Source organism: Aptenodytes forsteri, unplaced genomic scaffold, assembly GCF_000699145.1.
Source record: "Aptenodytes forsteri isolate BGI_AS27 unplaced genomic scaffold, ASM69914v1 Scaffold20, whole genome shotgun sequence".
NCBI lineage: Eukaryota > Metazoa > Chordata > Aves > Sphenisciformes > Spheniscidae > Aptenodytes > Aptenodytes forsteri.
The window spans coordinates 2,908,641-2,931,547 of NW_008795523.1; the positions used below are offsets into that span (position 1 = coordinate 2,908,641).

At 36.3% G+C, this 22,907-nt stretch overlaps 1 protein-coding gene across 1 annotated transcript in view; it reads left to right on the forward strand.

Moving 5' to 3' along the window:
- Positions 1-329: 329 nt before the first annotated feature.
- RNGTT (RNA guanylyltransferase and 5'-phosphatase) overlaps positions 330-22,907 on the forward strand; it is a 186,610-nt gene continuing 164,032 nt past the window's right edge. The window contains exons 1-7 of the mRNA XM_019472759.1: positions 330-434; positions 7,352-7,455; positions 7,590-7,678; positions 11,317-11,392; positions 14,599-14,848; positions 21,785-21,894; positions 22,711-22,812. Coding sequence (XP_019328304.1) covers positions 348-434; positions 7,352-7,455; positions 7,590-7,678; positions 11,317-11,392; positions 14,599-14,848; positions 21,785-21,894; positions 22,711-22,812 — 818 coding nt within the window. The 5' untranslated portion in view covers positions 330-347. The remainder of the gene's footprint in view (positions 435-7,351; positions 7,456-7,589; positions 7,679-11,316; positions 11,393-14,598; positions 14,849-21,784; positions 21,895-22,710; positions 22,813-22,907) is intronic.

The following is a 22,907-nucleotide window of genomic DNA, read 5'->3' on the forward strand; positions in this document are numbered from 1 at the left end:
AAGTTTAAATTTTCTCTATTTTGTTGTGCACTGTAGCTCCACAGCTTAAATCACACTAAAAGCTAGCTAAAAATGTTAAATTACTTTGTTTTCGATGAACAGACCTGTATTTCCTTTAAACTTCTAAACTTATTTGTGAATTCTGAGAACTCATAACTAAAAAATATTCCAATTCAACTATTATTGATACTTTTCCTGCAATTATTTTTCATTGAAGGTGAACCTCTAAATCTGCTCAGCATGTTGCTTTGAAATCACTAAGTTGTAAGTGTACATATACATGAGTATTCATAAAATACCGCAAAATTTGATTGTCTTTCATAGGGAAGTTTTTACCTTTGAAGACAATGTTAGGACCAAGATATGATGAACAGGTTGCTGAAGAAAATCGTTTTCACCCGAGTATGTTATCCAACTACTTAAAGAGTCTGAAGGTAAAGTTAAGTTTTCTAGTAATTGAAACATTACTTTCATTATTAATGTTTATTCAAATGTTGCTTTTCAGATTTAAGAAAAAAGTGATTGATGGCTTCCTTGGGGACATCTGTACAGAAAATTTTTTTTTGTTTGTTTACATTTTCAGGTTTTCTCTGAAACTTCTAAATTTCCAAAAGTACTTTCTTATAAGCAAGAACTGTGCAAAATCCTCCAGCTCATTAACTGTATTAGCAGCAAGAATTTCACTCTTCTCTGTTATTACTGTTGCATCTTGGAGAGATGTCATTGTCAAAATTCAGATAGTCTGAGTTTGTAGTTTTACAAATGACTCTTGCGTATGGATATGTTAAGTTGCAATTTTGCTTATAGGAGTGAAAGCATTTAAAAGTGAAAGGAGAATTTCATAGAACTCTTCCGTAGTTTCAATGCATAATTTTCTTCTTTAGATGCATAGAATGCTTTATGGTATCTGACCAGTCATACCCAGGTATGGAAGAAAACAATTTATGGATTTTATCCAGTACCTTCTTAGTGAAAGAAAATGCGTAAATAGAAAAAAGTTTTAGGAGCATGGATTGGGACCCAGGAAGGTGGGTGGATGCCTTTATCATTGGGTTACAGAGTTGTGCTTCTGGCTTATTTCTTCATTCTCTGTTTCGCCCATTTCTGTCTGTCTACTTCAACTTGCATGTTGTTCTGCATCGTAGCACAACTTTGACAATAAAGGTGGGGAACAGGACCTTTCCAGCTTTTCATGTAGATCTGTGAAGTCTTGTGCCCAGTCCAGTGCATCTGGAGATGTGGGAAATAGGATTTTGAACCTCCCAGGCAAAGAAAGGCCTACAACCTAATTCTTTTAATCTGTTTATTAAACTGTTATATAGAAGGTTAGCACCATTGTTTTTTGACTCTGTTTTGTGACATTTTTTCTGTGGGTTTTTTGTTTTCTTTTTTTTCCTGTTGATCGAAGTTAAATTAATTCTGAACTCGTTTAACAATATCAGAGCTTAAACATCAGAAGAATCAGGTGACTAAAATAGGAGAATCTTCATTTTATGAACCTTATTTAGGCTTAGGTATGAAGTAGATGGTGAGCTACTCGGTGTAGCAGCGATAGAAGTACCTGTGGGCTAATGTGATAAGAAAGTACTATCAGTGAAGCGTATGTGCCTGTTCTCAGGTGCTTGAACTGGTAGGATTTTTCTTGTTTGAATTCTTGGATCTTTGCATCTAAATTCTACTTGAGTTCCTCTTCTATGCATTATGTTGTTTTTGACTCTGACCGGCCTTAATAGGCATACCTAGAAATTTTCCAAAACCAATCTTATTCATGGTTTAAAGTAATTTAAAATTCTGCGTATATTTTGAAGTTATAGAGAACTTCAGAGACTTACTCAGAATTTCTGACTATTTGCTTGTTAGTGATTTGTCACCAAAAAAGAAATCATGGTGAGCCTTCATAGCCTTTCCACTAGGCACATGAATCAGTTCTATTGCAATACTACAAATCCGTAATGTCTTGAGTGACAGCAGATGATTAGCCTCTGATAGTACAATTTCTAGCATAAGGGTCCCCACTTATATTTTGGTAATTTTGGTTAACAAGCAGAACATATAATTTTTCTCAAACTCCCTGTTCTCATCAAATCTATTATATTGTCTTGAACCCTGGTATTGCTGCTAAATGTTTGCTATTTGACAACATAGGATTTTTTATTTGCCGAGGTATGTAGTGGGTTACTGGAGTGCTGTATTTGTAGAACAGCAGTTTACGAACAATCTGGCAATGAGATGAACGTGCAATTGAGGAGACCTTGAAAAGTGGATTTTCCCAAGGCAAAAGTAGCTTACTGTGCGTGGTTCTTATCATTTTACTGCAGTGTGTTTTACTGCTAATACTTTGCAGAATGAATCACTTCTGAAGCCTGGTTATTACTTAAGTCCATATAATTTATCTCCCAAATAAGAGACTTCAGCAGAAACTTTTACATCTGGATTTTGGTAATAGTGAGATATTGCTGCTACCACAGATTTTTGAAGGTACCGGTTCAGCATTTAAGACAACATCTGCCTGGGAGGAACTTTCTCTAACAAGCTTCCTGTGCGATTCCTTTTTCTCGTGGAGCTGGTTGTTGAAAATCTGTTAGAAACTGATTTGATAAGGGATAGCAACTCCGTTTTTCTTCTGATTGCCAATATTGACATAGTATCTTAATGGTCTCATAAAAAAAATTGCAGAAGCAATTGATGACAGTGTGAATAATTTTTTCTTTTTTTATTTCTTTCTTGAGTAGGTAGGTTAGTACTGTTTATGCTTTGTAAAAGGTAGTTTTATTTCTGTTATGAAGAGCTAGGACATTAGTTAACTCAAAAGAATGTTCGGGCAATTAGTATGCTCAAGTTACAATATTCCTATTAGGAAAACTAGTTATCAGTTTTCAGCCACATTATTGTTTTCACAGGTAAATTCAATCACTGATTTAAACTATTTCCCTCAAATAAGAAATGCAAGAAAAAAATCCTGGGACTGGGGAGAATTCAGTGTATTGTAGTATGCTCTCTCCCTCCTGGGGAGGATGTTTTCAAGTTCCAACGTCTAATGAGAAACTTCTGGGGTCATACAAGGGGAACCTAGCTAAGCCCATTTAATTGCACAGCAGCAGCAGAATGCATGCATAAGGCATTAATAGCTGGAGATAGCTGGAAAGTGAGAAAGTGAGGAGGAAGGCTTTTGTAACTGTAGGAGGACATGGAGAGCCTGGCCAAAATAAGTATGAGCAGAATGGAGGTGGTATGAAGATCTGGGTATTATTGTACGTTGAAGATGAGAATTTCAAGCTATCGATGAGCTTTTTTTCCTTCTATCCAGTCACCTTTTACAATTAGAAGCAAGAAAAATAACTAGTTTCAATTGTGTTTCAATGTGGTGTCTAAGATTGTAGTCTTGCAACAGACCTTGTAAGAAATAAATGTATGTTTTAGTGAGAAGTTGCTCAACAATTTAAAATTATTCTTTCTTCCAAAGCTGTGTCATTCAATGGGTGTGGTGGATTGAAAGATGTGATTCATGCAAAATATTGGCTGGAAAACCAGTTTTTTCCAGTGGGTGACTATCTACTTTAGCTTAGATAGTCTTTCAAAAATTAGCTCCTATTAAGAACTTTCTAGGAGCAAACTTAGGAGAGCATGACTGAGAGGGTGACTGTGATGACTGGTGTGATGTCAGGGTTTCAGAGCAGAGCAAAGCACCTGTGTGATGAACATACGTGTACTAGAATCTATTCTGTAGGTGAGAATTCTGGTTGGTCAGGACAAGCATAGTATAACCCCGGTTCAGTGACTGAAATGTGTCGATTCCTGTGGTACCAGTGGTTTTTTTCATGGATTTTTGGAACATCATAATTGTATACTTTGATATGTTACAAAATCCCCCTGCTTTTTTTAGATTTCTTTATCCTTTTCTTTTGCCTTGCACTCTCTAAATTGTAGTGTGTTATGTGCAGCTAATCCCATGAACTAAGAGAGCAAATGTTTATGCTTTCTGTAAAGCAAGGAAACTGCTTTCAGGCCTTACACACTCTATATATGCCATACATGCTTTTATAGCTTTGGCTAAATGATATTGGATGCCTATTTGGTTTACTGTCTCGTGAAATGTGTGAGGAACAGTGTCACTTCACAAGATCTTCACTTGTATATAATTGAAATGATTCATAATAATTGCAAAGGAATAGCAGGCCAGAAGTCCTACAGTCCTGTAGTTCAGAATTTCCTCTCTAGCAGACACTTTGCTATGTTTCATTCTCCTATTCAAATTAAATGCAACATCCCAAACGCTTGGTGGCACTTTGGGTCTGAAGTACATTGTAGTGTTCTCCTGGCTTCTACATGTCAGTCAGGGAACTGAAATCTGTAAATGAGTATGTTCAAAAGAGTAATTTCTAAAAGTTGAGGGAAAAGCATGCGTGTATTCTTTGAGCTTAAAAACTTTGACATGTAATTAATTTTTGTGCTTTCACGCATCTTCTCAGTGATAATTCTTCATTGTAGCAGGAGTTTGGGGAAGTTTGAAGGCTTCTGGTGGGAGCATTTGAAGCTGTTGGTATTTGAGAGCATTGGGGTTGGGAATTGGCTTTGAGCTTTCAACACTAAAATGGAATTCTCTCTCTCTTACTTTTGAATGGGAGGATTTGAAACTATGTTCTGCAAATCACTTGCATTTCTTCTTGTAGCTCTCCTTTAACAATTTGCTGGGCTTGTGCAATTGGGAATTCCCAAAGAAGGACCTGCTTCCTAGCACCTCACCTGCACTGGTGCATGGGGTTATTCCATCTAGCTGTTGATGGGGGAAAGGTAGGGCATCTCAACAGGTTGGATAATTGGGTTGACAGAAACTTAATGAAGTTCAACATGGGCAGAGACCCCTGCACTTGAGATGGAACTGAATGCAAAAACCTTTACTTTAAAATGATGTTTTCATTAAATCTTAACCTTACTTTGAAAATAACTTTTTTCCCCCTTAGCTGAGGACATCTTGGAAGTGTTACACCTAACCCCATGTTGTACATAAAAGAATAGGTTATCAAGCTGAGCTATGTAGAAGCTGGGGAGGAGGGCAGTTAGGGGGCCATTTATGTGGCTTCATAGTCTAGAGCTCTCTGGTGAAAACACACCTGATTCTCATAACAGTCTTTTTGGCAACTCTAACCACGCTGTTGCTAGGATGCAGAACATAAAGGGAGATGATTATGCTTTTCTGGGGGCATGGCATGTTACTGGAAGATACTCTGTGGATTCTCTCCATGGAGCCATTGCTTGTGTAGAACGGTAGAAAAATATCTAAATAGTTTTCATAGAACTAGCTCATTTTAGATGTACTTTTCTATCCTAGCATGTTGTCCTGTACAATCACCTAGAAGTACTGGTGTGGGAATATATCATTCTCCTCTGAACAGTTATTTTGAACTGGTTTATGTCAGTGTCGTAGCGTTATGGACTTACAGTGTGTAGCACCTGGAAATTTTGTGTGGTCTTACTTGTGAATTAAGTAGTCTTTGAGATATTTGCTCAATGCTGTTGAGAATGGAGGGGAAGGAAAGTAATCATTGAATTAATTGCCTTTTGTGTACTTCCTACAAAATTAATCACTGGCTAGTATGCTGTCAGTCTGTATGTTTAGCAGCTCGGTTGACACTAAATATTTGAGCTTTCAGGTGATGTAACATTGTTTTCAGGTGGACCCCTACTGAAGTAGCTTGTATTTCTGCAAAACACAGTAATAAAAGTAAATAAAGCATTCTGAATACAATATACAAAGTTGAAGTAAACAAGGAGAAATTCAGAACTTATTTGGATATTACACTACAAATGCTTAACGCTGCTGACGTAACATTATGATGCTTTTTAATATCTGATAAATAAAAGTATTATGAAAGTATAAAAGTATTGTAAAAATATTATGAAAGTATATCATCAGAACTTTGAATACCGTGGATAACTACCTCTGTAGATAATTGGAAATTTGTCTTTGGGGTCTACTGAACAACATATCTATGTGAAGCAGCTGTTTCTGAACTGTATTCCAGTTATAATTGGAATTTATCTTTTCTGAATTGTCTGGAAGCAGTGTTTTAATTTGTAATTCTTCCAACTGCACTGCTAAATTATTGCCAGTCTGTTGACCGTAAGGTAGATAAAACCCGATCAAAATTCTGTTTATGAGTATGTGCTGGAGTTTTAAATATATTGAAGATGCAGTGTTCTTCTATGTTTTTGCATGCATAACATGCTTCAGTGTTAATGTATTTTTAAGTGCACTATTGATGTATCTTTAAAAAAGATAAAGCTAAACTACCACTCTTAAAATGCTTTTTAAAAAGACATCTGGTTTCATGGTGAGGATCCTACTTGAAAGCATGACATTCAGCATTTTGACCAAAAACAATTACTTGCACTTATAAGGCAGGAAACCAGGAATACTTCCAGTACACAGGTGTGTTAGTGAGCTGTTTTTGTACAGTAATACTGGGAGGTTTATGGTTGGAAATTTTGTTTGGACCATGGATCAGTAGGATGCACCGTGCTGATGTTCTCTGTGTGTTGGATGCTACCCAGTGGAATTTCTGCTTTCCATCTTGCTTTTTAAAAACATAGTGAATTCCACAAGGCTGCTTTAAAAGACCTATTTAACAGCTATAAAAACCAAACACTAAAAAAGTAAGTTGATGCACAAGAGGACACATCAGGGCAGAGTGGGCAAGGCAGCCTGAATTCAGGTATGTCCTAACATCTGAGTGGTTGACACGGCCACCTTAATTACTGACAGCATCTTTGAAGATTTCAAGTTGTTTCACATTTTAGCTTTGAATAAAATGTTTCTGAGAATTTAAGGGAATTTTTGTTTTAAACTTGAAAATGTGTTCATTTGTTTTGCACTCTAATGGATGGGTAAATTGAGTTATTTTTTCTGAAGGTATACTTTTATGTATAAGTCTCAGTAGTTAATTTTTCTTACCATTCGTCCACTGTGCCAGTGTTTAATATTGTTCTACTTAAAGCATAAGAGCACCTGGTTCCACCTTATTTGTCTTTTAACATGTTAAAATAAGTCTTTACCAGACACTTTCCTGCTGTTAGCAGATCTTTCTTATTTAGAAATGTTGGTGGGAACAAACTGAAGTTTTTGAATTCATGGCTAGTGCTAATCCAGACACCAGCTTTCACAAAGAAACACAGATGACTGTGATGGTGGTAAAATATTAATTTTATGAACAAATACAATATTTAAGAATTTTTAAACTTGCAACTGTAGCTTGCTATTGCTTTTAATTTGGATGTCATTAGCCATTTAGTATTTATGCTCTGATACTTGAACTGCATATGTAAGTTTATTTATTATTTTTTGTTTTTTTAGGTTAAAATGGGTTTACTGGTAGACTTGACCAACACCACTAGATTCTATGATAGGAATGATATAGAGAAAGAGGGGATTAAATATATAAAGCTCCAGTGTAAAGGGTAAGTTGTCCACACTTTTTTAATATTTAGCTTTTAATTTGAAAGATCACACTGAAGTAATTAGTCTTTTTTTTTTTTTTCCTCTTCACTTTCCCCCAGCTGTCTCCTAATCTGTGTGTTCCTGTGTTTTTCAGGCATGGTGAGTGCCCTACACCTGAGAATACAGAAACATTTATCCGTGTATGTGAACACTTCAGTGATAAGAATAGCTCAGAGCTTATAGGTATGTCTTATATCTGTTATATCCATCTGGTATGCACCATTAGTTTTTACTGTTGATTTATTTCATATTTTCTCATAACTGCAGTGTCTTATTCTTAAAAGTCGAAGCAAAGGAATTTCCTCAGTACAGTGTTTATGCAAATATAGATTTGATTGCTTTTACTCCAGAAACTAGTGTGTTTCTGTTTTTTACAGAAACTAGTATGTTTCTGCATCCATCAATTTGATTACAGCTATTGACTTAATGAGGAAAAATATACAGGCTTAAGAACTGTCTACAAATACATGATACTTGCATTGTGTTTTTGTAACTTCTGCTGATACAAATGCAGGTTATATATTGGCTAAGTGTTGTTTTGGCATTTGATGGCCTGGCTTCCTTGAAGTCATATTTGATAACTGAATGATCGGAGATTCTTTAGCAAATCTCACAAAGCAGCTGATTAATTGCTGGAAACTGGTAGTAGATATTAGGCTAAGTTTTTCTTCTGTGGTGTACTGTCTTGCAGTGAATATTTTAATGTTCTTAAGGATAATTTTTTTTTCCCCCAGAGCAAAATAAGTTCTCAGTTTAATTTGGGTGGCTTCTAGTTTTAGTTAAAACCATTTTATTCTGATTTCTGTTAAACATATTAATGTTCAACTCTATCTGCAAACTGTCAGAGACAAGAAATTACTTTGCAGCTGAGTTTCCAGAGTCAGAATGGGTGTTGTCCTCTAGCCACTTTGATGATAATTCTGCAACTTTCCCGAATCTGAGTGTCTGTGTGACTTAAGAGTGCACGGAACAGTTGTTGGCATAGGTGTCATTGATAAGAGCTTGGTAAACTAAGTTGGTATGTTCACACAGTTTAGAATTCATACAGAATCATAGAATTGTATAATAGTTGAGGTTGTTGGAAAGGACCTGTGGAAATCAGCTAGTCAGTTGCCCTTCCTTAGAGCAGGGCCAGCTAAAGCAGCTTGCTCATGACTGTGCCCATTTGGGTTTTGACCATCTCCAAGCTTGGAGACTCCACAACATCTTCTGGCAACCTCTTCCAGTGTTTGCTCACCCTTAAAATATACAGGGTTTTTTCCTTACATTTAAACAGAATTTATTGTATGTCAATTTGTACCCATTGCTTCTTGTCCTGTCACAGGATGCCACTGAGAATCTTATTTTTTTTTCAGTGCTTGAGAGATTTAATTTGGGCACACACTTTTCCACATAATTTTCTTTTAGGTACTTTCTTATTTCTTTATTTCACATAGAATACAATTTTAATTTAAGACCTATGTTTTCTTCTCTAAACTGTAACACGAGTATGTGATATGAAAAATGAGGAACTGCTAAATGAGAGTGAGTGGGATCAGTCATCAACAATATTGCAAGTTCTGAAATACTGTTGAAATGAGGAAGCTAAATGAGAGTGAGTGGGATCAGTCATCAACAATATTGCAAGTTCTGAAATACTGTTGTGAACTGATCCCACTCCCACTCACTCTCATTTAGCAGTTCCTCATTTTTCACTCTCCTTTCGCAGTTCCTCCGCTTGGTCCTCCAACAATATTTCAGAACTTGAAATATTGTTATGGTCAGCAATTTATATGGAGCATGGATAGCATGGTGATATCCTATAAATAGCAGACCCATTTAACTGGTATTTCAACTTTTAAAATGCCATTCTTAGTGTTGAGTCACTAACTTTTTGACTTTATGAATTTTGGAATATTCTTCCATTATTTAGATTGTTTCACCTCTACAGAAAAAAAAGTCAACTAGAAGAAACTTCAAGAAGAAAAATATGTGTTGACTAAGCTTTTAAATAACCTGTGGTTTAGGCTTTCATAGTAAAAGAGACATTTTGGGATTTTCCACTTCCCTTCCATGAATTACTGAAAAGTTGTTTCTGGTTCTGGACTCGTTTCCTCTGACAGAGCATCAGAGGGACTGGTGTGGAGGATTTTTTTATCAAAAGTGAAAGCAGTCTGTAGCAGTGATAGTACTGCACCCGGTGTGATCTTTCCCTTCCAAGCCATTGGTCTCATTGCTGAGATGCTTCTTATCTTTGTCATGTGTATAAAATTATTGACTTAACCTTCTTGGTAGCAGTAACAGCTGCAGGACTTATTGATAGCAATTGTGTGCAATTTCACTTCCAGTGTCAAGATTAGATAAGAAAAGAGACTGCAATGTGAATGATAAGTGAACAAAATTTTCTATTCAGCTAGAACAATACAGGATGGAAACTTTATTTTTGCAACTTGAAGGACTGGAGTATGCCTGCCAACCTTAAGGAAACAAAGTGCAAAAATTTTGCTTAAGCAGAAAACAAAGGAGACATGGTTGCTGGGAACAAATTCTATAAGGAAGCTGAAATTAATTTTGTTTGATGCAAGTTACACAGTTTTTAATATTATTAAATGGTTAGAATGGATGAATCCAATAAATTCATAGTAGTTTTTGCCTTGCTTTATTAAGAGGGGAAGCTTGGTGGGGCAGGCACAAAACCTGACCCTGATACAGTTGATAAATATTTCTGTTTACTCATATAAAGTTTCTGGTTTTTATCAGTCTACTCTTTGTAGACATTTTTTTGATCTTCAGTAAAAAATATAAATACTTGCAGCATAGGGGAGCATCTAGGAAAAAAGATAGATATTCACGTTTTGTCTGAATAAGCATCAAGTGAATAAGCATCAAGTGAATTGTTGCTAAACTTACTTCACTAACTATGGTAGAGAAATAAGGAAATCAATAAAAGCTTAAGTGACTTGCTTCATGGTCACAACTGAAAAATATGTTAATATGAAGAATAATTGTGTTTGGTGTTAGTGGAACCTTTAATATTCTGATATTTATAATTTAAAATGCAGTATGAGGAAAAGGCAACATCTTGCCCGAATCCTTCACGACATGTTTAATAGCACAGATTTCAGACTGGTTTGTTTATCGCTAGATGGTGCTGTTGCTTTGAGAGAAAAAAAAAAGTTCCAATGCATTTGACTCTCCCTTTCTTTCACTGGGGGATGAATTCAGTAAAATAGAGGCCGAAGACTTAATTCTTTTTTTCTTACATTGAAAAGATAAGTAATTCAAGGTGATTATACTGTTGTATAGTTTTCTTTTTGTAGTTTTTTTTTTCCAAATTAATAAGTCTGGTCTTAGCATGGTAATAGTAAATTTGAAATAGAATTGTGGTCTATTGACACCACTTTCAAGTTTGAGGTAGGGTAATCTGGATATTATTTTCATGCCTGATGGTGTGAAATGAATGTCATGCTTGTTGAATCCACTAAAAGCATAATTGTTGAATTTGATTGTATTGTCTTCTGATAAGCATTTGAGCAGTCATAAAAAAATACTTTGAATCTTATCTGTATTAGCCATATTTCAGTTGCATTAAGTTAGTGCTCTTGAGCTGGGATAAACTGAAGTATCCTATAGTCTTTCTGCTAATAATTTGCAGAAAGAATGTAATAAATTGCTTTTTAGGCTTATGTGCCTTACGTGATCTGGGCTGCCTTGATGGGAAGGGAGATAGCTCTTTAATGTTACTGGTGAAGGTAGAAGGATCCGAAAACACACTTGTGAAACTAAAGCATGTTTGTTAAAACTACTTGCAAATGATTATGCCTTTGTCTTGTCTTGTCTAGGTGTCCATTGCACACATGGTTTCAATAGAACTGGATTTCTGATCTGTGCCTTTTTGGTCGAGAAGTTGGACTGGAGGTAACTTTGAACGTTAATTCCTAGGGATTTGTGGAGAGTGACCAAAGGCATCTTCAGTATGTTTCACTCATTGTCCTGACAGCTATCCTAATGTGTTCACTGTTTGTTATTTTAAAACTACCTACTAATCTTGAGCAAACAACCTGTATTAACGTTATTCATATCATCCCTTGGTAGCTTAGCCTGTTTCAGTCAAGCTTTCCAGGTCTGGTAGGTCAAAAGTCATCTGTACCTGCTGTGTGTGGGCTTTTAGGAGTGTATATCTTGCATTGTGTCTCTTCCCTGTGATATGTCCCACATTTTGAGTAAGAATGTAGAGTTCAGAGATGCCTGAAAGATTATTTCTGTTACTTTTTCATCTTTTTCATGTAGGTTTGCATGTAGGCTTTTTTGTTTTTTTGAGTTCTGAAGAGAAGAGATTAGCTAGAGCAACAGCAAAGTGACATACTTGCTTCTGAAGGGTCGGGGGGAGACCAAGTCCTTGTTTCCTGCTTGTTGTTTGACTGAGGTCTACAGCATGCTTCTTTCTATACAGACTCACCTGGGTTTTTTGTGATTTAAAAATGTTGGTGCCTTCATGGAGAGTAGTGATCTTTTTCAAATAACATTAGTGTTAAAAAAAAAAAAAATTGCCTGTACCATGCTAGTGGGCATGGCTTCTGCATGTTTGGTAGTATTCACGAAACACTATTTCCTTGCTGACAGGGTCCTGTCCAAGGCACGTTTCTTAACAAGCCCCTTAAGCATTCTGATGATGTTTCTTGTATGGTCCTTTAAGTGAAGAAAATTCTACTCCTGTTGCAACATTTTCTTATGACTGGACATACAGTTATTTGGTGCTTAGCATGTATGTGCAAGCTGTTTGCAAAGAACTAGGTCACTGTTGTCTGTTGGTAAACTTGGAATAAAGACATTGGAGTAATGGAGACAGAACACCATTAGCAGTGGGTGGCTGAATCTTGGCAGAATCTTAGCTGAGTAGAGGAAGTAGACACGGATACAAATGTCTTTATAATATGATTCTAGTTGTTCCTATGAACTAACAAATTTGTATGCTTTTAATCTAAATTTAAAAGCAGCATGCAATGGTTAGACTCAGAATTGGTTAATTGTTCTGAAGAGGAAATGCACTTGAATCTATTTGAATCTCCTGCTTTTATGCAGCTTCTCTTTATTTTCAAACCTCTGTGGGAAAAGCCTTAAAACTTAACAGCCATGTCTTATTTTTTTTGCTTCATTCAGGTAGTTAATTGTATCAAGTTTGTTTATCTCAGTCAGATTTTTTTTAACAGAACACCCAGGTATCACCTGGTAGGGAAAAATGTTCACAGCAAAAGAATGCATTTCGGCAAGGTGGTAGTTAATGCTAAGCATTGTATCAAGATAAATCCAATCTGCTCTATCATTCTTTAAAATAAGGCACTGTTATTTGCTGATGAGGAAATAAGATTTTGCTGATGGAAAAATCCATCCATATTCATTCCTTAAGCATATGATATAGGAGTGCTGCTGATGTATTCTGAATACTGAGATGTATTTTACAGTTAGTTTAAAGAAAGGTCATCCAGACTGAAAGCTCTCCAGCTAGTGATCAGAAACCTTACTTGATTCTCTTTTTCGCAACTCATTTTTCCCAAAGACTGCTATGTTTCTAGAACTTGCAAAATATGTTTTCTTTCAGCTAGGTTTCTGTGCTTGAAATCTGTGCTGCCTCTTTTGGCTTTCATTACCATCTATTCCAGAATAGTATAGAGTTCTTCCACTATCATCAGAGACAAATTTGAACATCTTTTAGGCCCCATCCCTTTTGGTTTGTTTTGTCCTTTCAATGGCATTAATTACAGAAGATGTGAAACAATTTAAGAAAGATACCAAAATAAAACAAAGTCTTGCGAGGAAGAAATTAGGAGTCTTAGAAAACAGAATGGGGAAGAAAGCTCCTTCTAAATAACTCAGATTCTTTTACTGTCATTTCTGAGATCTGATGACTGACCATCTGATAGTCTCACTCTGGAAAATGTTTTGTTTTCTACTCTTACCAAAGATCAGAAGAGAGAACCAAACTTAGTGGTTCTTAGGAAGTGTTTCTGTCTGTTCTGGGAAATTCGCCTCAAAGTTCTCAGGCTCCTTCCCATACTGTACAGATCAGACAAAAAAAAAATGCCTTGTGTATTTAAATTCTTTTTTCCATTTTAGCTATATGTTTTCCTTGTTCCAGTGGCAGGCTATTTTCTTATCTGAAAAAAATGCTTTTGACAGGATGTAATATGTGCTTTTGTTCCAGCTTTAAGATATGTGCCTGTCAAGAAGCCTAACAGGGGCATGCACTGTTTGTGATTTCTCCTCTCTTTTATTTAGCAAGATTTCTAAATGTTGATCCATGGAGCATTACTCTTCCATGCAGCCATGATAAATTGAAGGCACAATTATGTCCAGTGTTTGCTGTTAAACATTTTCATAGGATCTATGAAAATAGCAACAATAAAAACCTTGTGCTGTGCTTGCTGTTGTATATTTTGGAGCGCTTTCCAGCTGGCTAGTAAAGGTGCATGACTTAGTTTTGGTTTCTAATTTTTTTGTGATCCAGTCTCCAGTTTATTAAAGCACTTAAGATTAAGTGTTAGCTGCATAGTAAAAGGCTTCTGAATTACAGGTTTTTTTATGAGAAACTCCTGGAAAGAGAAGTAATTTCAAAAGATAGGATGCTTTTTCCCAGTGTGATGGCAAAACCTCTACCGAAAGGAAAGAGAATTCTTAGGGGGAAAAATGTAGCCATATTTGAATTTCAACACTTGCATTTTTCTTCATTAAGTTTGTTCATCTTTCTTTGGCCTTTTTTGTCTTCGTTCAGTCCTTAGGTACTTACCTACGTGTCACCCATTCCTTTTCTGTAGCAATAATAGAAGTTTTACCTAGGTGACCAGCAGACCACTACTAGCTACAATAAGGAGACGAAGCAGTGCAAGCTGCAGTTACTTCTGGGAACATACGCAGTGCCTACATAATTATGCAGAATCTTGTGCGAGACCAACAGTTGCCAGGCTGATCTAAGCATGTTGTTTCAAATATAATGAATGTTTTTGCAATTACAAGTTTGGAATTTGTTTTAATTCTCAGTCCCAATAAATCTTACGTTTAATAAGGCATAACATGACTAAAACACGTAAATTAAGCATCCAGAGTAATTTTCAATTTTTATTTGACAGTATTGAGGCTGCTGTGGCTACTTTTGCTCAGGCTAGACCACCAGGTATTTATAAAGGTGACTATTTGAAGGAATTATTTCGTCGTTATGGAGATGAAGATGATGCACCGTCACCACCTGAGCTACCAGAATGGTGCTTTGATGAAGATGAAGAGGAGGATGATGATAATGGTAAAACAGGAGGCCAAGAATCAGAACCTGGATCATCAAGCTCTTCCTTTGGCAAGAGGAGAAAAGAACGCCTAAAACTGGTATTTTTGATTAAGAACTTAGTATTCTAATTGCTAAACTTAATTTCATAAACTCATAGTCATCAGTTACATAATACATGCTGTACAAGTGTCGGTGCTCTTGCAAATGAGGACTGGTAGTATTCCTGCTCTCTAACCAGGAAAAACTGGTAGATTCATTGCAAGCTTTCTTATGTTTCCTATATGAACCTTGAACTTTAACATTCAACGCCTCAACTATTCCAGTTGTAAAAAAGACTTAAAATTTTTCTAATATAACAATTAATTTTTTTTTAAGTTTGAATTGAGATAGTAAAGCACTTCTTAATTACTCACTTTATCTTTAGAGGTGAAATGTTATGGGGGGTGTGTGTAAACAATTTTTACTTTTTTTTTTATAGCCATGTGGATGAAATTCAGAATTTTTTAAATTCAGTGCTCATTTTGGTAAATATTCTTACTTCTGGAAATTTGGGAGGATTGAGAATTGGATTAGCAAAAAGCAATATAGCTTAAAAACCCCAAGGCAGCTTTGAAATTATATTTTGTTCAAAGCTGTTTTAACTGTATAATGATAAGAAACATGGTTGATCACTTATTGTGATTATTTTGACATACACCTGCATAATTCTGAAATAAGTTACTCTAGTTACCATAGTACGGAACTAATACTCAAGTTCAAGGAATATACTTGTATCATCTGAAGACTAATGGCTTAGTTCTCTTCAAATTCCTGACTCTCTTTTTTTATTTGCAGATAAAGTAGGGGAGAATGTTGCTGAGTGCAAAAATAGATTCAGTTCTTTTTGCATAATACTGAATTATTTTACTTGTGTGCTGAGGTGTGTTTGTTTGCAAACACTTGGGAATCCTCATATGAAATATGCTGCAAAAATGTATTTGTTGTTACTGCAGCTGCTCAACATGGTTTACAGATGGAGTATGGAAGAAATTAGCCTGAAAGGAATACAAAATATAGTCCAAAGAAGCAGGACGAACTCTGAAAACTTTCAAATAGTCCATCAGCTGGAATAAAAAGTTGCCCACACTGTAAAAATCCATAGTAAAAATATATTCAGGGGTATGGCGACTACCTCCATTAGCCTTGCAGTAAAACACTGATATCTAAAAGAGTTTATTTGGGCTGGAAACTCAAAACTGTTTTTTTGACTTGCCTTTTGATGCATTAGCAAGTGAGGTGTGATGGTGAGGTCCAGTGACAGCCTCTTTTTAGCAAGTATAAAACTAAACTGGTCTGTTTAACAGGAATCATGATACTGGCTTCCCAGAATTTTTCTTATCTGCCACCGTAGTTTTTTTGAAAGCTGGAAGCTAAATTATACGAATAAGCATATTAATAACTAAAAGTTAATTATGAGTTAGAGAATTTATGAAAGAAAGAATCATCTAGTTAATATGCATATTCGTATAATTCAGTTTTGCAGCTCTGGAGGAACATTCTTTGACATGAAGAGGAGGAACGGGGAGAATTCTTTACCATGGTTCTTGGCTGGCAGATTGGACTGCTTCTTAACTCAGTAGAGATGGATACAATCTATTTGTGATTCCTTGTAAATATGCGATCTACAGGGGGAATGATTATCAGGTAAATACCTCTTGCTCAGATTTTCTTATTTTACTGTCTGAAGGGCTAAATTTTCAGCATTATGTTTATTTCCTGCAGCAGATGTTTTCAGCCTTCTAATTTGACTCTTTCTCTAAACACCTAGGGGTAAACAGTGTCAAACTAGAGGTGGCTGTGGTGATAGTGGTGGTCTGAAATGTTTCCATTTTGACCCAAATCTTTGAGGGGACAGAAGAAAAGTTCAGGGGTAGAGGAGGAGACACCTCCCAGGCATCTCGCTAGGCTAATGAATAGTCAGAAGCAACTGCCCAGCTAGCCTGCAAAGTGAAGTTAGCATGCTGTCCATTTCAGAAATTCCATCTTGGATGTGAGAAACTTTACTGCAACAACTTTCACTAAAACGTCCATATTTTGATGTCAAAAAGTCTTGACAGCCTTTCTTTTCTATACTACAGAAACGTGAGAACCGTTAGAACGTAAAGCCATTACAGTTTCCTTTGTCATCACCCAAATGTGTTGACAGGTAACAGCAAATCTGTTTGCTGTAGTCTCAGATGCTACACAGGAAATCCAAACATGTTTTGACTTTGTCAGTGCATGCCATAATGATTGTAGCATCGAAGCAAACATTATTAACTGACACTTAGAATCTCACTTCAGGAAAAAAAAAATCTTCAGGAAAAAAATACTTGATTTTGCAAATAGGACAAAAAGTTATACTTCAGAGCCAGAACCTTCAAACTTTTCATGGGTCAACCTGATATTTTGCTGTTTATTAAAGAATGCCATCTGTTCTAGTCCCATGTAAGCTGCGTATTTCACAGGCGTTACAGGGTATAATACGTAGTGCTTCTAAAATGGATGGTTACATCTCAAACAGTCTGGAAGAGGTGGTAGCTGTTAATGACTTTGTTCATGATGTTGAGTGCAGGTGTCTTGTGGTCATCTGCCAGACAGAGGGAAACCATTAAACTTCATGGTTGACATAGTCAGCGAGGATCATATTTATTATTTAACTATCAAAGTACGTTGATACTAAATATTAGTGACTTTGTTTTTTTTCTGCCTAACCTTTTTTTTTGCCAAAGTTTAATCCCTGTACTTATTTTTTTCCCCATGGGTGTCTTGATGGATATGGGAGAAAGATTATTTTCTGATTTTGCAGCAGCATTTTATGTACTTTATGATACATTTTATGATACGGGTGTCATATCCTTTTAGCCTTCTCTTTCTCCACATTAAATGCCAATTTGTTCACTTTTTCCCTATAGTCTATATATTTTTTTTTTTTAATTCTTCTGACCATACTTGTCATTCTTTGTATTGTGTCATGTTGACTCACGTTTTTCTGAGACTGTGGTGCCTATAACTGAACACAAGCCTCTCATTCAGGCCATCCTAGTGCTTAATATGGAGGAATTAATTTCGCATGTCTTAAGGCTAATACTTCTGTTTATATATCTCAATATAATTGCCTTTTACAAGACAGAATAATACTAATTCAGCTTTTGGTCTCTTGCTGCCTCTGTATCTTTTTCTCTAATTATCTACCAGTGTGTGTTTGTATAATTGCTTATTCCTTATTAAGTGTAGAACTTTGTTTATACTGAATTGCACAGTGTTTTTTCCAGCCCATTCTTAAAATTAAGGATGACACTGAATTTTTAAGCTACCATCACAGTCTGTATCCCTGTTACTAAATTCACAGATGTCACAAAAATAAGAATATACTAATAGGAAATTTAGGGAAAATAAATTAATTCTCTTATACCTAAACCAGACCCCGCAGATCCTCCTCAATATATTCTTCCATTTTGTTAGTGAAACTCTAACTCCTCTGAACCTGGTTTTGAAACAGGTTGCTCTTCTGTTTTATAGAAGTTACATCTACCCCATGTTTTCTGAGTTCCTCTATGAGAACATGACAAGCAAACAAAAGACAAGCCAAGACAAAAGCCAGCATCAAAAGATGTGATATTTCCTGCTTCTCCTGATTCTGATTAGTTGAACACTGTTGTTACTGAGTGACAGTCAGTATGATTTTGTTGTATCTTTTTTGCTTGTACGTGCCTAGAGGCAGTTCTTGTGATTCGGTCCTGTATTTCTAGGTATTAAATCTAAGCTGATCAGTGTAACTCCCTGGCTCTCCCTTCCTCCCTTTTCGAAGATGCGGACTCACTCTCTTCCTGACATGTTTTGGAATGTTTCTTGTCCTCTGGAAGGCAGTCTCTGAGCATATTGGCACTTGGTCAAGTCTGAGTAGCTGAAGATGGCTATCACCCAGGCCTGGTGATAGCCACTAGGGTCAGGGAGGTGTGTGTTTGGGGCTGTTCCCACTCACCCACTCCTCCAGATGGTGTTTAGGATCTGAACCAACACAAGATGATACACATTGCCACTTCTCCTTCAGCTGAAGTGATAGGGTGGAGGGATACGGTGGCAAGTGGGGAGAGCTTGTTTAGTACAGATGGTGTGAAGGTTGTGCAGAGTGTAGATACTAAGTGCATGTAGTTACCTTGGATCCATTAGGGCTTATAACTCTTGGCTTAGTAGCAGCGCTGAGGACCTGAGGTGCTGCTGAGCTGAGTGCTCTGGCATTTCTGCACCGTGTTCTCCAGCGTCCTGTTTCTACAGGGGATTGTTAGCTCAACAGCGGTGCAGAAAGTGCATGGATCTGGCTCAGTTTTGGCACCTTATCCAAGGAAATGTCCTCATGAAACCTGGAGCACTGAGTTAGCCGAGCACGGATGCCCAAGTGACTTACCTTGTTTTCGTAGTGCTGTGCCTTAAGTAGTGAGTATACTTGAGGCAGATAATCTGCAAGAGACACTTCCAAATGGCAGGCACCAATTTCACGTTTATGGCTTTTTCTTTTCCAGAAGATCTTTCCTGTTGCCTGCCTTTTGCTTTAATCTTAGCAGTCGTACTGCCGTTGCACTTGCCATTATTCTGAGAAGCTAGGCACAATCATCTTCCTTTATTTTGTGGTGCTCTTAACCACTTACTCAGAATTCAGATGACATGCTGGCTAGGCATGTGTAGCTGTCTGCCTCCCTTGCCCAGTCAGCTGTGTTCTGTTGCACCTGCTGGTGCCCACTTAAATAATATGGGTAAGTGACGTGCCGAAAGTATGTGGAGCTTAAGGTAATTAAGGTTATGAACTAGCGTATTTCTTTATGATGTACTGTTCTCAGAATATGATTTGGTGGTGCAACTGAGTCAATCTTAACTAAATTCAGGCTGTACTGAAAACTGTGGTCCTGCTTTCCCTGCACTCCTTGTGTTCCTTCTGCTTCCCTTGTGCTGGCACTAGTGCTGACTCATCCTATGGTGAGCTAGTTTAGGATACTAATTTGGCAGAAAATTACTAATTTATGATGTTATTTTTGCCAACTTAGTTCCTAGACTTGCTCAAGAGTAGAACAGATGAGTGCCACGGTGTGTGGAAAGGGAAGGGAGCAAAAAGGCTCCTTTCATCAGTAGTATGCAGCTAGATTTGTTAAGGCAAGTTTCAAGCATTTTAGACAACAGATACAGGATACTTGTATCTTCATTTGCAGGATTCATAGCTCAACAGGTGAAACTTAATGCTTTGATCTTGTTAGTCTGCATTGAGAATTTATTTGAGATGCTGTTGAAATCAGTCTGGTTGATTTGGTATCTCTAATTATGTAGCTTTGTAGACCTGATGGCTTTAATGTGTTCTGTTGTGCAGAATTTGTTTTTATTTCACTTGGCATCACACTTTTTCTGGAATATACAAGTTATTTTACAGTTTTATTTTCAGTATTATTTTGTTGATCTCTATTTAGGCTTTTCTGTGGCATTCAGGATAGCACCTCCACTTTAGTAACCTGGTTTAGATTGAGAATAAAATTACGCAAGTATATTTTTATGCAAATATTTTATTACAAACCAGCTGTTTATGTTTTCTCTTTTGTTAAGAAGTTTGTCCTAGATCAACTGAGAACTCTTTAAGTTTGCTGCTGCATAGGTACATTCATTCTTTCAGTTGTTTTCCCTACCATGTAAGTTTAAGTTTTGAGACATATAATGTGGTAGATCACACAGGTGGAGATGAAATCCACGTAGTTGAACTTCTTGTACTGGAATTACCATCTAGGTCTGATAAAATTAATGTATTTAATTGAAAACATGCATCTCAAAGATTTGGAGGGAGAAAAGTAGGACTTAATGTCTTCATCTGCTGAGATTTTTGTTTAAAAAAAACAAAACAAAACACCAAAAACCTTGTGTCTAAAGATGTTTCCCAGTGACTTTAGTTCACTAATTACCAAGCTACTTATGTTTATCTCACATTAGAAATCTACTGTTAGTGAGCAGCTCTTACTTTCCATGAATCAAGGAAAGCATGGAATTGTCAGTCTAGAAATACTGTTTATGTATTAAAAAAATTTTATTTAATATTTCATAGGTCAATTTTGTCTTTAGTTTCCAGTTTACTTATTTTGAGGCCATACTTTTTGACACACTTAAAAGTGTGTCACAAAGGCTTCTGCCAGAAAGAGTTTTGTGACCTTTAATGTACAGTGATTTGCTCCAGGCTTACTATACTGCTTAGGTTCAGATTCTCATCCACAAATAGATGTCTTACACTACCTTATTATTATATAATATTTTGTGTACTGTGATGATTATCTTGATCCCTGCAAATTCCATATGTGACCAATTTACTATTAAATGCTTGATACTAGTGTACTTTCTTTTTAAATAAAAACATTTTAGTTACAAATGAAAAACACTGAGTCAGACTGATGCTATAGCTTGATGTGGGAACTTTCTTGAGAGTACTAGCTAAACAGTGCCTATCCCTTACCATTTACTTCCTTTTAAAATTTTTTTTTAATTATTATTTTATTTTTTCCTGCATAAATAACTCATTTCCTGGGTTCGTAACATGGCTCACCAGTGAGTTTGCTGGCAAAGCTCAGCTGATGTATCTTGGTATTTGGGGGTAAATCTTTAAGGAATATTTAAGCTAGTATTGCTTATGAGGGTCATGTCGTAAAACCGGATTTAATCTTGTATTGACATGTTCTGATCTGCTTTTATGAAGGCTTAAATACTAAGTTGTTTTTTTTTTTTTTTTTTTTTTTTTTTTGGGCCATTTTTTTTTTGGGGTATAAAATAATGTCAGCAGTTCTGTGGATGGGAAGGGTATGAGAACGTTTAGAGCTTGTTTACTTATACTGTCTAGAGTCTAGAAATTTCTAGTTTTGCAGAAGGAAACAGCTCATTGCTCATTGGAAAAAAGGTGGCTATTTTTGGATGGATTGTTTAAAAAAAAAAAAAGCAAGCCTCAAAAACACTCAACAGTGAAACAGATGAGGATCTTGCATTGTGCTATGAAGGGTGCAATTTTCTTGGAAGGAATAACAGTTAAATGTGTGACCCAGGTGACAACACAACCAAAGTTAGGAGGAATACAGCAAAAATGTCAGCAGTTCTGTGGATGGGAAGGGTATGAGAACGTTTAGAGCTTGTTTACTTATACTGTCTAGAAATGTTATGTTTCTAGTTTTGCAGAAGGAAACAGCTCATTGTAAAAATGAAAAAAGGTGGCTATTTTTGGATGGATTGTTTAAAAAAAAAAAAAGCAAGCCTCAAAAACACTCAACAGTGAAACAGATGAGGATCTTGCATTGTGCTATGAAACAGAATGGTGAACTGTTGATATTAAGAAACAAGATTCTAGAGCTGCTTTTCCACTGAGATAACAATGTTTTCAGATGAATTGTTGCTGTTCAAATTCCAGACGTAGTCTAGTCCATATATTTGTGTAAAATTTAGTGCTTGCTCAAGCAGTAGACTACTTATACAACTGCTATTACACTTCAGTATTGAGGTATAATACTCATTTTTATAGCCAGCTTGGATTTGTGTCCAGTGATAATGAGAACGTTGATTTTAATGACTCAGATTCTGAACTCCTCCTTTCCAAAGCTGATGATCCAGGGAGTTGCTCACAGTGCTTCCTAACTTGCTGATGCTTATAGTTCTTCTAGTACTTGTAATTTTAAATTCAGATATCTCTTCCTCCAAAGTTAAAACTTTGAAGTTCCACATAATTTAGTGTTTTGTCATAAACAAATACCCTTGTTCTTATCAGATAGGTGTTTGATTCCTCTTGCAAAATACCTTATTGGAGAAGATGTTCTAACTCAAAGTTAACCTTGCAGCAAGTCTGGTACAAAGTGTGACTTCAGTCTAATGTAAAAAATGCATTGCCTTGTGTGACTATTTATTGCAGAAACATGGTTCTTTTCTTTCTTTTCAGGTCTGGATTCCCTGGAGCACAGCCTGTTTCCATGGACAAGCAAAATATTAAATTTTTGGAGCAGAAGCCATACAAAGTTAGCTGGAAAGCAGACGGCACTCGGTAAGTTAATTTTAAATGAAAAAGAAACACCCAATAAATTGGGTAGACAGTTTGTATTTTCTCAGGAAAGTGAATTCGCTTGTACAAAGGACAAA